General features: G+C 36.7%; 1 protein-coding gene across 2 annotated transcripts in view; it reads right to left on the reverse strand.

The window, feature by feature from the left end:
- Positions 1–412: 412 nt before the first annotated feature.
- LOC116738631 overlaps positions 413–17,389 on the reverse strand; it is a 56,293-nt gene continuing 39,316 nt past the window's right edge. Inside the window, exons 1-2 of one of the 2 annotated variants that reach the window (XM_032601369.1) lie at positions 14,056–14,161; positions 413–2,114 (exon numbers count right to left, since the gene is read on the reverse strand). In XM_032601369.1, coding sequence (XP_032457260.1) covers positions 952–1,743 — 792 coding nt within the window. In that variant the 5' untranslated portion in view covers positions 1,744–2,114; positions 14,056–14,161 and the 3' untranslated portion in view covers positions 413–951. Of the gene's footprint in view, positions 2,115–14,055; positions 14,162–17,389 lie in introns of those variants that run through there. The other variant, XM_032601368.1, reaches the window with a different exon arrangement.

A 17,389-nucleotide genomic window follows, 5' to 3' on the forward strand; every position in this document is an offset into this window, starting at 1 on the left:
TGATGTCAATCTCACTAGTCAAAATCACATCAACCAAACACACTAGGTGTGTATGTCAATACACACCTAGTGTGTTTGGTTGATGTGATTTTGACTAGAGAAACGCCATTGACGAGACTTCTATGGGTTTTAAATGTTTTGCTTTTATGTTTGGGTGGGTGGCTGTAGAGATTTTCGAATCATTCTGTTCCTTTAGTATTATTTATGGCGTTTTAACTAATATTTCACTTACTTTTTGTTGCTGTGGTCTGTGGTCCTACATTAGGTGCCTTACGTGCTAAATTGTTAGTAATTTTTTATCTCCTGAGCTAACTAATTGGCTTATGTCTAAATACTTCATTTTGTTAGTGCACAATTTTATGTTTTATATTCTATTTATATGGATACATAAGGGTTGCAATTAAACTTGGTGTAATGTAAAAGTACAAAAATATATTATTTATTTCTTTGGGTCCCCCTAGTTTTTTGGGGCCATGTACAAAGAGAATTAATAGAAAAACTTCATAAAGATAGAAAAAAAGGAAGGAAAAAAAATTTATTGTGATAATCGCGCGTAACTATAAATACTCATTTTATCTTCTTCTTCCTCGTTGATTTGTTGGTCATTTTCTTGTAGCCATAGTATTTGTTCTGGAGCGCTGACTGGATTAATGTTTTGGTCCATTGTTGCTCCTAGTGGGTTTGTTTCGTCATGTCCTTGTGGTAGTTCTTCTATGTCTATTTCTTCCATTATAATCACATCAGGTGATGTCGACTGATCCCTGCTTATTTGTTCGTTTTCTGTGGCCATGTTCTCTTCTTTTGGATCTTCTTGGACCCTTGTACAATGTTGTTTGTGAGCTTCCATGTGTTGGTATTGTATGTACTTGCCACACTCTTTATGATGTTTTAGTATTTCTCCATTCTGTATTTTACATACGAACTCGTGGTCCTCCTTGTTCCTATAGTCGCTCATTTTGCCGCATACACTGTATTTTTTCTGTACTTTGTCTCGTTCTTCTTGAGGTGCCGTGGTGGTGCCCATCTTTGTTTGAATCTTTCACTGCAATGATTTATTGCTTTCTTGGCATCCCCCTTGTCAAAGTACTGCACGAATGCTAGGTACTTCCTGAGTGGTGTGTTGTGTTCTTGTTTCTTGTGCAGCACGAAAGTTATGTGGTCCAGTAGACCAAATATAGCAAATATCCTTCTGAAGACTTCAGAGTTCATGCCCAAAGGTACCTGGGCACAGAATCTTAGCCCTGCTGTGTCATCCAGTGGTCCTGTTATTATTTCTGGCATCGGTATTGGCTTTTCGCTTGGCGATTTTTGCGGTCGTGCTGGTAATGGTGTTGTTAATGGCGTCGCTAATAACGGTGGTCGAAGTACTGGTGGTAAGAGTGGTAATATCGGAAGGATCAGTGGTATGTTTATTGCTGCTGCTGGTGTTGTCTGTGTAGGGATATCTGGTAGTGGTTGTTCTATGGTTTTTTTTATTAGTGCTGTTGCATACTCAACTGCTTTCTTGTTGTGCAGAGGGATCTGGTATCTCACTATTAGTTTGGTGCGGCCTTGTTGGTCCGTATAAACTTTCTCTATTTCACATGGTCCAAATTGTTTTAAGTTTGCTTTTATGTCGTTTGGGTTTCCCCTTATGCTTGTCGACATAGTTTTTTCGTTTATTTTGTTGACCCTCATTACCTCCTGGTTCTTCCATGATGACTGGTGGCCCTTGTTCTTGTTCATTGACAAAATTCGTTTCATTGCGGTCCAAGTAATAATCTAGGGCGGTAGCACCTAAACCCTGTCTGTATTCATTTGATACGGCTTACACTGGGTCCGTTCTACCTTGTAGATCTTTGCCTAGGCCCTTGCCTTCTATGTAGCCCATTTTCTCCATTATGCTTTGTGATTTTGACTTTGTGTATGTTTTAATCACCTCGTTCTTATTCTCTTCTTTTGCATATTCGACGTTTGCTATATACATGTGTGGTGTGGCTATTGGTGTGAAGGCAATCACGCATGGTCCATGTGTCATGAAGCCGTTCATGGCGTCTTCTTTTTGTCCTTTGAATTTTATGAGGACTTTGGAATTTCCCATGTCCGTGATGTCTATTTTGTTTTGGTCCATTTTCCTGTAACAAAGAGGAATGAAAGATAGAAGGTATCGTTGCATGCTGTAATGTAAGATATTGTTTTAGGGTTTGACTTATTTGGTCATGCAATGTTTATTTGTTTTAGGGGTTATACACTTTGTCTATTTATTATTACGGGTTTTATTGAGGTCCATTTTATTTTTAATTCAAATAGAAAACAAAATTTTTGATTATAGAGATTGGGTGATGTGGGTGTTATGTTATAGCGTGCGGTAGGATAATTTGTGTTTATGAGAGATATCAGTCCTGCGGAACGCTGGTCATCATTTATCTTTTATTCATGTGTGTGTGTGGATTTGAGGTTGAGTTATGAGAAAGAAAATAAATTCAAGAGACGTAGCAGAACAGGTCCACTAACAGCAAGAGAAAATGGGCCTTATTCACCTATTTCTTTGATTGCTCTATTTAGCGTCTTTAAATCATTAGCTCGTATGGCCTCCATTACTGTATCGTAGGTTATAGTAATCTTTTTGCTTCCGCGGTCTGTTCTGTGTTTTTCGGTAAAAATACACCGTGGTTTCCCAACTTGTTCAAATTCTCGCACAACGGTCCAGATTGGCACTTGCATGTCGCAGAATATTGATACGCTTGTAGCTGCCGTGGTCATCTTGCTACTATCTATAAATATAGATTTTTTTTGTGTTAGAGGATGTACTGTTAAAGCCTGGTTCGTATACAGGGGTGTGTTAATAATCGCATTCCGCTTCATTTTTAAATTGGGTTCCTATTGTGAATGATTTGGATTTACTTAATTTATTGCATTTTGTTTTAGAAGTGCTGGGGGTTTCTGTTAGGTTTCGATTATGGGGTTATCGCAATTGGGTTCGTTAGTCTGAGGTATTTTATATGTTTGTTTATTTAATTTTGGGCAGGGTATCATCATTCCTCATTTGATTCCCACTATTAATGCTATGATGCCTGCTATCATAACCAGTTGGAAGGTTAGACCGCTATACAGGAGGGTTTTTGTTTTATATTCGTGTCTTTTATGTTCTTTTAATTCACTTAATTTTTTTATCATTTGTTTTAACGGTTTGGCTTGGTTAAAGTCAGATTTAGGTCCAATTATTTCAATGCTTTGGGGTGCATCGTGACTAGGATTCTGGTCTTTTTCGTTGAGAATGGGGTACATGTCATATATTTTTAGATCAATTTCGGGTTTATACAAATATGTAGTTAGACTGGATTTGGTTTCCTGTCCAAATATCCCGCTGTCGGTGATTTTCCCGAAACACGTTGGTGAGAGTCGTATTATTCCGGCCTTCTCTAATTTTATTTTTGTGTCTCTTTGATTTGTGCATGAAATTCGCATTTTTTCTGGTTTAACAGCTGAATATAACCAGGATTGATCATTTTCTAAATATTTCAATTGGGTTTTTGCACTGGTTCCATATCTTATGTCACAGATTTTTAGTGTTTCTGTGTTTTAATAGCATTGCTACTTCGTAGTCCTTTGATGTAGCTGTGATCTCAAATGGACCAAGTATTGGACAAATGAGGGCATAGCGTGTCTTTGTGCATTTAATTGTGGGTTCCACATCAAACTTAACGTATCTTTCTTGATTGGAATTTATTGCTATATATTTATGCGATGGTTGCACGAAGACTATTTCTGTTGTTTGGTTTTGATTATTTTGTGGCACTGCCACCGGGTGTAGTCTGTAAATTTGATACGGTTCTCTGTCCACAAGTGGTACATGTATTACGGCAATGGTCCTTCCGTCTTGGTGAATCGCGTCAATCTCTGATATTTTGGTTATTTCTTCTATTCTTAAATGCTCTGTGGGTATAGCAAAGTCCAGGTTTTCGCTGGTTCTCTTTACGTCCGTCATAATTTGATGTAGCATGCTTGTAGTTATAAGTTCCGGGTGGATCTTTTGTTCTTTCAGTTATCTGAGTACTTTCAAAACCTTCTCGTTGCTTTTTATTCAGTGGTTTAGTGTTGATTTTAGGCGTCTCACGTATACTGTTATTTGCACTAGATGTTTTAGTTCATCGTCTTCTTTTAACATTTTCTTTATTTTTTTGGTCATGCTTGCTTCGAAGCCCTGGAGCACTTTCTTGTGATTTTTGATTATGTTATATAGTTCTTCAAATTGTGCTGAGACTATATGCGCATTTTGGTCCATTATTTTCACGATTTTCGTGTGGTCCTGAAATAACATGTCTATGTTCTTGTTGATATTGTCTACGTCGTCGGTGGTGATAAGCTTTTGCTTACTGAGCCTATTATTCCTAGGGGTGCTATTCTTTTCACTCGAATGCTTCTGGGGTTTCTCACTGCTGAATACGATTGGTGTGTCATTGTTTTGATGGTTTCATTTATTTGCTTTTGTACCTCTTTCAAAGTTTGGTCTTTTAACTTTATGAGATCTAGCCCTAATGCATGTTTGCATTTTGTCTCTTCGATTCGCCTTAAACAGCTGTTGTAGACGGCCTTGTATGACTCCAATGGTGCATGTATCTGCATGAACTTATCCACCTCGATGTAGATTTGAATTTCCCAGTCAGCTCTCCTTGTTCTCATGACGTCCACTCTCTCCAAGTAGATGCCAGGATTCAGGTCCAATGGGTCCATTTGATATGAGGATTGACTTTGGGCCGTTATTATTATATTTAAAATTATGAGCAAAAGTTTGTTTAATTTATTCATCCTGCAAATTTTGATATGAGTTAATGGGAGTTTATAAGAATTTTATGAATGTTTTATTTGAAATTTATTTATGTTTATATGTTATTAATTAATCAGAATTGGTATCAGAGTCGTCCTCTACATGTTTTAATTTATCTATATCCTTTCTAATTCTTTTACCATTAGGATATTCTAAAATTACATTTTTCCTACCAATAAATTCAATAATCTTCAAGGGCTTATTTCTATAACCATCAAACTTCCGTGTTCGAGTTCAGTAATAAGTCTGGCATAGCCTCCCACTTTTCCCTTAAATTTCCTAACCTTTTTGTCGTAAACTTGTTTCGATTTATGTTTGTTTTCAATTTGTTTTTCCCCCGCTAAGAGTTTCATTTCATCGAGTCGCAATATGAGATCTCTAATGTACGTGTTATAGGTTCTTATCTTTTCATCAGAGGGTATTTTTATGGGGAAACAGGCTATTCTACCATAGACTAATTCGAAAGGGGTGAAGTTAGTTGCTGAGTGTACGCTAGTATTGTACGTAAATGTTGCAAAGGACGCTAATCTGTCCCAATCATCGTATTTTTCAGAGTAAATTCTGATAAACTCGACGAGGGGCACATGGCTTCTTTCGAGAGATCCATTGGTTTGGGGTCTATAGCCAGAAGTGGTCAAGCGATTTATTTTGAATAAGTTCAGCATGCATTGAACTATGTTAGATAGGAAACTAGTCGCTCGATCGGATAACTATGTTAGATAGGAAACTGGTCGCTCGCTCTGGGTGCTCCGAATTGACAAATAAGGTGTCTGACTAATGCGTCTGCTATTGTAGTGGCGTTCGAATTTTTAATAGGTATTGCAATGAGATATTTGGTCAAATTACATTGCGTTGTTAGCAAATGGCAATTCCCGCTGGGCGTCATTCTGAGTTTGCCCACTGTGTCTATCGATACTTTGTCGAATGCTTCAATAGGAGTGTCGGTGATTAGCATGGGTTCTCTTGTTTCGAATCGTTCTATCTTTTTCTCCTAGCAGCTTTCGCACTTCTGATGTAGTTTAAAATGTCATTCCTCATTCCGGGCCAATAATATATCTCTCTTATTTTTTGGTACGTTTGATTTATACCTGTTAGACTGTCGTGTAGATTTGCTATGATCTGCTTTCTCTCGTTTTCCCTGGGTAGCTGGACTTTTCCGTAGCAGATCGTTATTTTGATTATCGAATTGGAGCAAATTCTCATGAGCATTTCACTAATTAGACCAGGCTCCAAATCATCAGTGAGGTCTCCTCTTCTTGAAATTCTGAAACTTCTTATATCTCTGTTGACCATTATGTGTCTGAGGTTCATCAGTGCGTTGTTTAAATCTTTAATTCTTATGGTGTTGAAGTATTTTTCCTTTAACACCACAGAGAACACATTGTATTTCTTGTAGGGTGTGACCAGTATTTGACCAGTTTTTGGTTTCTTGTTTTTCAGATTGAATGGTTCTATCGCTCCGATTTCTTTTAATAATTTTGATATTGAGTTGTTGCATTCACAGTATTTTGATATAAAATGAACTATGTTATCCCTTTTATAGGTCAGGCACTCTCTTACAGTTTTTACATTGTCTTTTATTGGTACACAATCCACGCTCTTTTCAACTGCCGATCCATAATTTGTCTTGCGACTTGTTGTTGTTGTTCCATATATTTTGTTTGACGGGTAACAATTCTTCCTTGATGGACCAAGGGAAAGGCATTATTGTTTCGGGCGGTTTCGAATACTTAATGTTCACTTCTGATTGTTCATTGTCTTCGATTTCTGTTAGGATACCTTTATTCTCTTCTTTATTGGTGCGTTTGGTGCTGTTTGCTATAGGTTGAGAACCTTTTATTTTGGAGGTATCAGATATTCTGCCTTCTCCCGGTATAATCCCATGATCTGAGAGAGAGAGAGAGAGAGAGAGAGTCACGATCATTGCCCATTCTCTTCTGCAGTTTTACATTTTCTCCTAGGACTTGGTCCATATGTTCAGTACCATAATGCGGGTTGAGTTCGTGCGTCCTAAAACGCATATGTTCAGTGATTCCTTCTTCTTCTGAGAGACACAATGGTAAATCGATAACCGACTCGTGCTCTGAATCCACTTCGTCCTTCTCTGGCATTATGCTCTTTTCTTGATATCTCTTTAGACTTTCCTCAAACTTCTTGCTTGCTTCTTCCACTTCTTCCTTGCTCAAAGTGGTCCTTATGGAACTTTCTCTTACGGAGTCATCATCGGTGTTTGGTTCTGTGTTTGAATGTTTTTCTGCACTCACTAACACTTCGATGTTACTGATTATGCTATTCTGACTGTCGGTCGATGACGTGTCTCCATCTGAGTCGGAGTCTTCTGATTGGTAATCATCAATTCGTAATCCACTGTACCTTGGGTCGGGCAGTGGTGGTATTTCGGTTTCACTCCCTGCTAATGCTGTGGATGATAGCCATGACCTGCGTGATGGAGAGAGTTTTCTATTGGTGGATGCCTCAGAATCGGTATCACTTTGGGTGTCCTTGCTGCTTTCTTCTTCGCTAGTTGCAATGGTCTCTGATGTAGGTTTGGTCACTTTCAACGAAGGTTTGTCCATAGGTTTATTTGTTTTGGCAGACTTCACTGTCTTGGGCACTTTTGGTATTGCTCCTTGTTAGATGTAGGTGGCTATTGGACTTTCTACCTTGGCTCTTCTCCCCGCGTCCTTTGTGCAATCACGCTGTGATCCATTCTTGTTTATTTTCGCTCCAATGGTCTCCATCTTCCTCTTGGTACCGTAGTTCTTTCAGATGCTGAGTGAGCTCTGTTTCGAAAGGTTGTTCCATCTGTTGAAGCATTACTTTTGGTTTTGTTCCCGTTCTGCCTCGTCTTTTCATCTATAATCATGACCTTTATTTTTGGCAGATTTTCATTTATTTCCTTTTCAGTCATTTCTGGTGGATTTCTCGATAAGGCATCAGCGTTCTTGTTCAGTTTGCCTGGCTTATATTTAAAAGTGTACTCCCGGTGAATCTAAACATCCATCTCATTAATCTTTGTCCAGGATCCTTTCTAGTGTGCATCTAATTTAATGGTTCGTGATCACTGACCAAGGTAAATTTGCGACATAATAAATGTGGTCTGAATTGATGTAGCGCAGATAATACAGCTAAACACTCTTTTTCTGTAGTGGAGTAGTTTCTTTCTGCTTTGTTTAATGCTCTCGATAGATATTGCACGGGGTGGTCAAATCCATCTTTCTCTTGGCTTAGAACGGCTCCAATTGCGTAATCTGATGCATCAGTCGTCAGAGTGAATTCTTTGTTAAAGTCAGGGAATTGTAGCATAGGTTCCTCCATGAGGCACTGTTTTAATTTTTCAAAGCTCTCTTCGCATTTTTCGGTACACTCAAACTTAACATTCTTTTTCAATAGATCATTCAGCGGTTTTGTAATTTTGGCAAAATCTTTAATGTACTTTCGATAATAGCCAAACATTCCAAGTACTTCCCTTATATTCTTTGCGCTTTTGAGTGTGACTAACATTTAGCGATGGCTGCAACTTTCTCTGGATTTGGTTCCACGCCTCTCGCACTTATTATGTGTCCTAAGAAGCCCACTTCTTTTCTGAAGAATTCAATTTTATCTGGTTGCAGAACCAATTTCGCTTCCATTGGTCTTTGCATTATAGTTCTGATTCTACTTTCGTGCTCTTGTAGATCTTTGCTATAAACAATGATGTCATCTAAATACACAAGCATTTCAATGTTCTGAAGACCTCTAAGTGCTTTTTCCATTAGTCTTTGGAAAGTCGCTGTGGCATTTTTCAAACCTTCTGGCATTCTGGTATACTCGTAATGTCCATTGATTGTTTTGAAAGCCGTTTTATAGCAGTCTTCGGGTGCCATTGGTATTTGTTGAAAGCCGCTTGCTAAGTCGAAGATGGAAAAGTACGTTTTCTTGTTCAATTCTCTAAAATCAAACACCATCCGCGATCTTGGATTTCCATGGCTGTCGGGTTTCTTTGGCACAATCCATATCGGTGAATTGCAATTCTCTTATGATTTTGTCTCTTAGTTTCTTGGCTACACTGTCTCTCACAACTTGCTTATGCTGTGGCAGGTGTCTATATTGTTTCGTGTTTATAGGTACATCGTTCTCTAAATGAATACGGTGTTGAATCATATCAGTACATGGTAGCCTGTCACCTGGTAGTAAGAATCTATCTAAATGGTCTTCGATTATTTGGTCCACTATATCTAGTTCTTCTCGATTGAGATAGCTTCTCCTTATGGCTTCTTTCACCTTTCCAATCGTTTGATTCTGTCATGTGTCGAAAGGTATTAGTTCATTTGGATCCACCTCTATCGTCACGTCTTGTTCACTGGTGTTGATAGGCATTATTTTGCAAGTGTTGTTCACGTTTGTCACTACTCCTTCGCCCACGAAGAGATTTTCGTTCCCCACGCCAATTCTTGTTACATATCCCTCTTCCAGGTTGCTTTTGATTAAGTTGATTTGTATTACTTGTCTGCTCCTCGCTTTTATTGTATGTGTCACCTTCCCTGGGGCTTGTTCTGTCTCTCCGATGATTGTTTGTTCTGTTACCTCATTTCCCTTTTCACTTGCAGGTTCTACCTTTAGTATTTCGTTGGCTTGTTTGTATTTATATCCTTTTCTTAAATTCTTTGGATTATGTTCTTCTTCGTGTCCTATGAACGGTATTGGGTGCATCACATCTCCGCTTATCATTAGCGCATTTTTGTAATAAGATATCACAGCCTCTTCTTTCTTTAGATAATTGCGTCCTAACATCCCATAAAATGGAATTGGAAAGTCATCCGACACTATTTGGAATTTTACTGGGGTACCTTTTATATATAAATATATTAATGCGTACGTCTTCACAGTCTGGTTCGTGATTCCGCCTAATTCTCTAGCGTCAGCAGTGCAGATGGGCATGTCATCGTCCAATACACTTGCTTTAATTAAATTCACTGTGGCTCCGTTGTCAATCATGAAGTCCTCCCAATCAACATTTTGAGGTTCTTTACAGTTTGTGGACCACATTCTTGATACCTCTCTGGCCTCGACAAAATTGCCATCACTGGTGCTTTCGGTTGATTGTTGCTCGGATTCGTTGGGTTCGCATTTTTGTTCTCGTTGTATGCCTGTAAATGTGTTTGATAATGCTGTTGATCCGTGTTTCCGGGCATCTGTTGGTTTTGGACTTTATTTATACCTTGACTCTGCATTGGATGCATTTGATTTTGGCTCGGGTAACCTTGGTTTTGGCTCGCCATCCTGGGGTCCTGGCGAGCCTCTTGGTAGTTTAAATTACCTCTTTGGGTCTGATCTTTATGTTGCTGTTGGTTATTGCGCCAGTTAGTGTCATTTCTCCTGTCAGGATACGGTGGTGCATCATAGTATCTTCCAGTCTCGTGATCGAATATTTTCTGATTTCCCCTGTTTCCATTGCTATTCCAAGCTTGCCCAATTATTACGATGTTGCTGCCCATTATTGTAGTTACGATGGTAACCTCCTCGTCCACCTTGGTTACCCTAATTATTTTGATACCCTCTTCCTCGATAGTTATTGCCTCGATAATTGTTTTGTGGGTTCTGATAATTATTTTGTGGGTGATAATTTTGAGGTTCATTTTGTTGCTGTGCATTGTACGTTCTATCATTTACATACCCCACGTAGTCTGAACTATTTTGTTGATTATTTTGGTAGCAATTCTCATGCCGGTATCCTCCATAATTACGATAATTGTCACCATTTTTCGGCCCATTATAATTGTCTTGATTGTTGTAATATCGGCCTCTACCTATGTATGGTCTTGAATCTGGGATTATTTTAGCTTCCATCCTGGCTTCTAGTCGTACTGCTTCTTCATAAGCTTCCCACAAATCATTGGGTTTACTGTAATCTACTCTCTCAGCCAAATTTGCAGGTAAACCTTTAATAAATATGTCCACTGCTAAAGTTTCCAATGGTGCCATCATTTCATTTTTGAATTCTTCTCCTTTTTCTTCCTTCAAAACATTCTTAGCACTGCTCAGGAGCACGTTTATTTCATCATAAAAATCGCTTACTGCGTCTTGTTCTTTCATTCTAACGTTCTGTATCTTATTATTATAGTAACTGAAATTTCTTCCGGGTCCAAATCTTTGCTTTATATGTTGTATCAAATCTTCTACACTTTTTATCGTTTTATTGTTTAAACTTTTCTTCGCTGATCCCGTTATTTTATGTAGAGCATGTTGTAAGAATTGCGGCTTAATCGGGTCACTGACTAACTCGCTTGCGTTTCTCAAATCTTGTATGTGGTCTCGAAGATTCTTTTTTTCATCAAAACTTGGAATGCCGCTTATGCAATTCATGAGTGCAAAGTTGTTTGCCATGGTGCTCATTAATAGCATGCTCGCATCTGGTGCTCCTCGATTGGCTGAATAATCATTGTTTGAGGCGTTCCCCATCATCTCGAATAAGTACTGTGTGCCTTCTAGATAATCTAGATAATCACTCGTATCGTCGATTGATTCTCTTGCACTCTTATAATACCTTGAGTTATTTAGTATGCTTTCGGCTACTTTGATTTTCTTCTTCTTGCTTAATTTATTTTTTAATTAACTGTAGAATTTTGCCTAATTTATGCCACCACTCTCACTTGTCGCCAATATCACTTATTTTATTTTTTTTAAGATTTCACTTTAGTATTCAAAAAGAAAGAAAAATTTCAAAATGGTTAGTGCCTTGGAAGCATACAAAATGTATGAACCAAAACAAACGAAAACAAAAAAAAATTACTAAGTTTTCGTATCTCGCAAAAGGGTTTATAGGGTAATAGGGTGTAATGCTCGTAAAAGGGGTAAAAATAATAATCCACGGAAGTTGATAAAAAAAAAAGAAATTCCAAAAGGTAAACTTAAGTTAAAACCTTTCAAATTGTCATAACCTTTATCCTAAGACAATATCGCTCGATTCTTATATACTAAAAGGAAAATTAAATAGTTGAAACTTAATAATTAAATTCAAGAACCCAAAAAAACTAGTACCCAGAACTTAAACGTTACTAATTAGCCTAATAGAAGTTAAAATTCCTAAAATTCCAAAAATTGACATTTAATTGTTTATTTAAAAATGAATGTAAATCTTGATTGGGCAGATTGAGTTAAATAATCGAATTTTGGCATATGACGTGAAAATTAGCGAGAAAAGAAATTAAGTGTGTTGCAATAATTTAACAAAAATTTCAAAGTTCTTACTTAAATGTATATGATCCGTCACTCGTTTTTATTTAATTTTGTTAGACATAAAAAGAATTAGACAAACACAATAAAAAAAAAAAAAAAATTCTAAACAATTATTAATATGCTTATCCTCAAAATAATTAAATACCTCTTGATCAAAGAAATCCGAATTAATAATAAAGTATTATTCCAAAAACAAAAGGAAATTTTAATATTGTTCTTAAATCTTGTTGGGTTTGGGGTGAAGTAATGACGACTGAGAGTTCGGTCAATGACACTTTATTATAATAACGTAGGCTGCGCAGCGTAGCGTCTGTTCCGATTGAAGGCTCGGAGTGTACTGGCTTGGGGAGGTGGCGTGGGAGGCCGCTTGGGTCTGAGAGATGAAGGGATGGGGGAGGGACGAGCGGCGGAGAGAGCCATCTGAGGGGTGTCGGAGGTCGAGTTGCATGGGGGCGCCAAGATTCAAATCCAACAAATCTACAAAAAGTTTAATTAACAAAACCCTAAACCAACAATTGTTACTTCCTAAGGAGTTAATTTCTTTTGATAAAATAATAAAATAAGATAAAAAAATATTATTTATTTGCGAAAAATATCAAACAAGCGTGATCTTGAATTTATGTTAATAATTAATGCTCCTAGACTCTACTCCGACTCAACCGCGTCAGTTGCGCGCGCCTAGTCTCGCACCGCTGTAAAGTCCCTAGCCGCGCCTAGTAAACACGCTCGCACGTATGCGTCTGCGCCCGCGTTCGCTCTGAACAAACACGTACCGTCGGCTGCTATGCTGCAATGGCTAACCTCACCCGCGTCGCGTTGCGTACTTTCTCCTTCAATTATTGTTATTAAATCGCGGTAAAAATAGTGCCCACGTATAATCTGATGGTTCGCGAGTGTGTCCTTTACATGTGACAGTGATTTTCAAAGGTGTTTATTGGCAAAAAGTAGAGATATAAGTGTGGGACCAGGACTTCCTATCCCAAGCAGTACAACCAGTTGCTGCTTACAAATCAGATAAATTCTTCTGACAATTTATTCAAACATAAATCGTTTGCATGACACTAGAGCTTGTTGCTTTGTATTGAATAAACCTTTTTACTTGTTCTAGGATGGCGCAAGATTCTCAATGGCTTCTTTTCACCTGCGACGACTCAAGAAAATGCACGCAAGTATAAACCTTTTAAGTGTTGCCACACGCTTGATTTTCTCAAATATTGTAATTTTGCTTTCTATGTTATTTGAATAAGTTATACGGGTTGGCTTTAACATAAACAATGCTATTTATCTTAAATTTTTGTTCATTTGCAAGTTTTTGTTTAGAATTATTAAAATTGTTAATTTTCTGACTTTGATGTTAAAGTATATTGACAATAAAATAAAACATACGTTAAAAACAATTCATCAAGTGTGTCAGTGTAAAATTTCCTTTCTCTGAATCGATTATTGAGCCATGTGATACTGAATTTACTGGTTGAAACTTCCACGATCGACGTCAACGTTTTGATTTCTTTGATTCTACGCAGTGATCAACAATGTTACAAGCCGAATAAACCAGATGATGTTTCTTTTAGTGTATGTGCTTTTATTTTGTTTTCTACAAGTCTTTGCAAATGAAACTAACTTCGACGCGTTTTAACATTTGTCCTTTTTATAAATGATAGTGAAAGTAAAAGGTGTTTGTTTGTGTATTAGTAATAAACTATTTGAAACTGAGTGTTTAATTACATTTGTTGAACAACAAAAGTTAAATGGTCTTGTTTTAACGTGTTTTCTTAACCTTTCCACTTTCTTAAATGCTGGTGAGGCTAATTTGTTTACATTTTCCTTTTTGAAGTATTTTAGAATGACGTGTTTTTCAAATTAACACTACTCACAGAAAAATGTTCAAATACTACGCATATCTAATTATCCTAACTTAACTTTTTAATGTACAGATGGGTACATTATCCTGGTCAGGATCCGTATCCCTACCTGCAAATGTCTTTTCTTTCCTAATGGTAGTGGTCCAAATTAATATTTATGAATCTTACCTTGCGATTTTTCTGCATGAACGATTGAACAGAAAAACTCTTCTTTCTAGACCTTTCCTCCTTTTGGTATTCTGGGATTTTTAGGAATGAGTGACTTTGGATGAAATGCCATAACCTGAAACTATGATGAGTCAACACTAAATGAAGATACAAGAAAAGTAATTGCACAGTTAAGATTAAGTATGATAAACGAAATAAGAGCAATGGTATTAAATGAATTAGAAGAAGATAATACCTCCAGTGCCAGTCAGCAGGATGAGGATGAAGCAAAAGATATACATAATCTAAAGAAAGAAAACAAGTTACTAAAATTATTAAACATTGAACTACAAGATAAGAACTCATTACTCAAAAAACATCTGAATCATGTTAAACAAGTTAAGAACAAGTCTTTTTCCCAAGTTCTTACTGATGAAATTCCTAAACAAAAACGAATTCCCAAAATTATTATAAAAAAGAAAAATCAATTCAAACAAAGAAAGTGATATTCAAGAATGATAGTGAAGTTATTATTAGCTGCATGAATGAAGAAAGTGCTATTCATACCGAAAAATCGCTAACTAAGAAATTATCCAATACATGTACTATTGAAAAGGAAGAGGTTAAAAAACCCAGGCTAAAAGTAGTCGGATTTGATAACTATGAACAAATGGACATAAAAACTATAGAAGAGGATATAAATACTAGAAACTTTAAGAAATTAAAGTAAATGTACAGTTGTGCACACGTACGTAAATAAAAAAACAAAATTACAAAGTGTCATTTTAGAAGTTACTGCTGAAATATACAAACACATTAGAGAAAGCAAAAACAGGATTTTAACATTGACCTTCTAAATCTAGATAATATTAGTCAGGAATTTCTGAACAATTTTTTGGATAATGGTTATCTACCGGGATTTCAAGGTATTACTAGACCGTCCGATAGGAATAATAACACTGGAACATGCATTGATAATATATTTACTAAAGCTAAGACAATACACACTTTACATTTTAAATTATTAAGTACAGTAACAGATCATTACCCATTATTTACAGCATTAAGTAAATTTAAGAAAAAAAAATATAGAAGAATCAATAACCCAAATAAATTACCCCGATAACATTGCGTGCCGGGCATTTTGGGGTCACGCATGCTGGCCGCTCGTGCCGTCATTGTGACGTCCCCAAGACATCTTTCGTTGGAATTTTCAACAATTTTTTTTCCTGCCATTCGGGAAGTCATAATGTTGACATTTTGGCGGCACAGCGTGCCAGCACGCGTGCTCACATTGCGACGGCACGAAACTTTGTCAGAATGACGTCCATGAGTGCCGACTGTATGACACCGGCACGAACGAAGGCAAAATGTCGGCATTTTGCGGTCACGCCGTGTTGGCACTCATGGCAGCATTATGAAGACATTTTGAGGAGCTACCTGACGGCATTGGGCCGTCGACACGTGTTCAAAATTTATTAACATTTGGCGCTCTCAGAGTGCTAGCAGAATGCCTGCTGGGAGTGCTTCTTGCCATGACAGCATTATCTGTCGGAACGAAATTCCCGCAGAATGCTGGCTTTGGTGGCTGCGAAACTTAGAAATTTTTCAGCCGCACAATTCACGAAATAAGGCTTTTCAATGTATGATATTTTAAGGCTGTTGATTTTGTTAATTTGGGCTATTATTTATCCACCGAACTTTGTTCCTTGCCAATTTTTATTAATTATATTATTATGGCTATTCTTTCACGACTACCGAATTTATATCAGCCTGCCAGTTTCGCGACTTATACGAAATAAGCGGCGATTATCAATGTTGTTAAACGCGTTAATAATAATTTTGGTGATTGTTTATTACAATAACTTGCAACTTTATTAACATCAACAGCTGCTCGCAATACATAAGGACACAATTAGCTATGACTTGTAACAAGTGTTCGTGGTCGAGTGGTAAAGTGCCTGCCTGCTAACTGAAAGGTTCAGGGTTCGATCCTCGTTAGGGTTTTAATTTTTTTGTTTTTTCGCTTAATTTAAGTGCCGGCACGATGCTTGCACCGCGTGCCGTCATTGTGCTCAGCACAATGCCGTCATTTCCGTGTCCCGGAGCAGGGGTACCTGGACGTCACGCGTGGCCCATTCCGTGCCATCTCAGTGCCGTCATTCGGCCGACATCATGATATCGGGGTATGATAAATTAAGTAGCATAGCCAGTAGAGAAAAATAGAGTACAGTATTCTCAATGCATGATCCTAATGTAGCTGTGAATACATTGTTAGAAAAAATAAATAATTGTGTACAACGGGCTACTTTCATAAAGAAATTAAACAATAAACACAATAACAAAGTACCCAGAAGTAAATGGATCACTAAGGCAATACTAAATTCTTGCGAAAGAAAAGAAATACTATACAAATTGTGGAAAACTGAACCAAATAATGTGAATCTAAAGATAGAATATCGGAATTATATTAAAATTTTAAATAGGGTAATTAAAGAAGCAAAAATAATATACATATATGGAAGAAGATTCTCCAATTGAAAACATTGCTTCATATCATATTTATTATTCAGACCACAGCAACAGTTCTAGTGAAAGTGAATTTGACAGTGATTCAGTTAATTAATTATTTATAATAAAACAAATCTTTTTTATTGTTTTTTTTTTTAATATATTTATTATTTTAATTACAAAAACGGACTATATGTTAAGGATAGAATGAGGATAAAATGGACGCTCATAACCTACAAATTCAAATTTCGTTCGCTAGACGGATTTTTCTCGAGTTTTTGAGTAGTTAACGTCGTCAGGTGACGAGGTTTCTGGAGATAATGGCGAGCATAAATTGGCGTAATTTTCTAAATTCGGGATAAACTGGGCAACAACCAGTCAAGATTTCTACCAGGGTAATAATCAAAAGTTTCCAAGTTATACATATTTTGTTTTATAGCGTGATACTTGATATAAATATTCAATAAATACAATACTTTATTCAATTTATTTAGCAGATCAAATATTAAAAATACTAAGGATATGATATTGGAAAATGTTTGGTAGTTTGAGGTTGTTGTAAATAAACATTAATGAAAATGAATATAGCTACATATACACTCTAAAGTCTAAAGAGTAAAAACAGGCGCTAGGAAGAATAAATGTTTCGATTTATTCTTTGGAAAAGTATAAATCATTACTTTTATACTTTTGACTAGGGCAAAAAGAATAAAAGGTACAGTTTATTCTTTTGTAAAGAATAAATCTCGCAATATAATCTTTCATAAAGAATAAATTTTTACTCCGTCATTTTAAAAGAATAAATGTCGTAATTTATTCTTTTGCAAAGAATATTTAATCTTTT

The sequence above is a fragment of the Nasonia vitripennis genome, assembly GCF_009193385.2.
Source record: "Nasonia vitripennis strain AsymCx chromosome 1 unlocalized genomic scaffold, Nvit_psr_1.1 chr1_random0008, whole genome shotgun sequence".
In the NCBI taxonomy this organism is placed as follows: domain Eukaryota; kingdom Metazoa; phylum Arthropoda; class Insecta; order Hymenoptera; family Pteromalidae; genus Nasonia; species Nasonia vitripennis.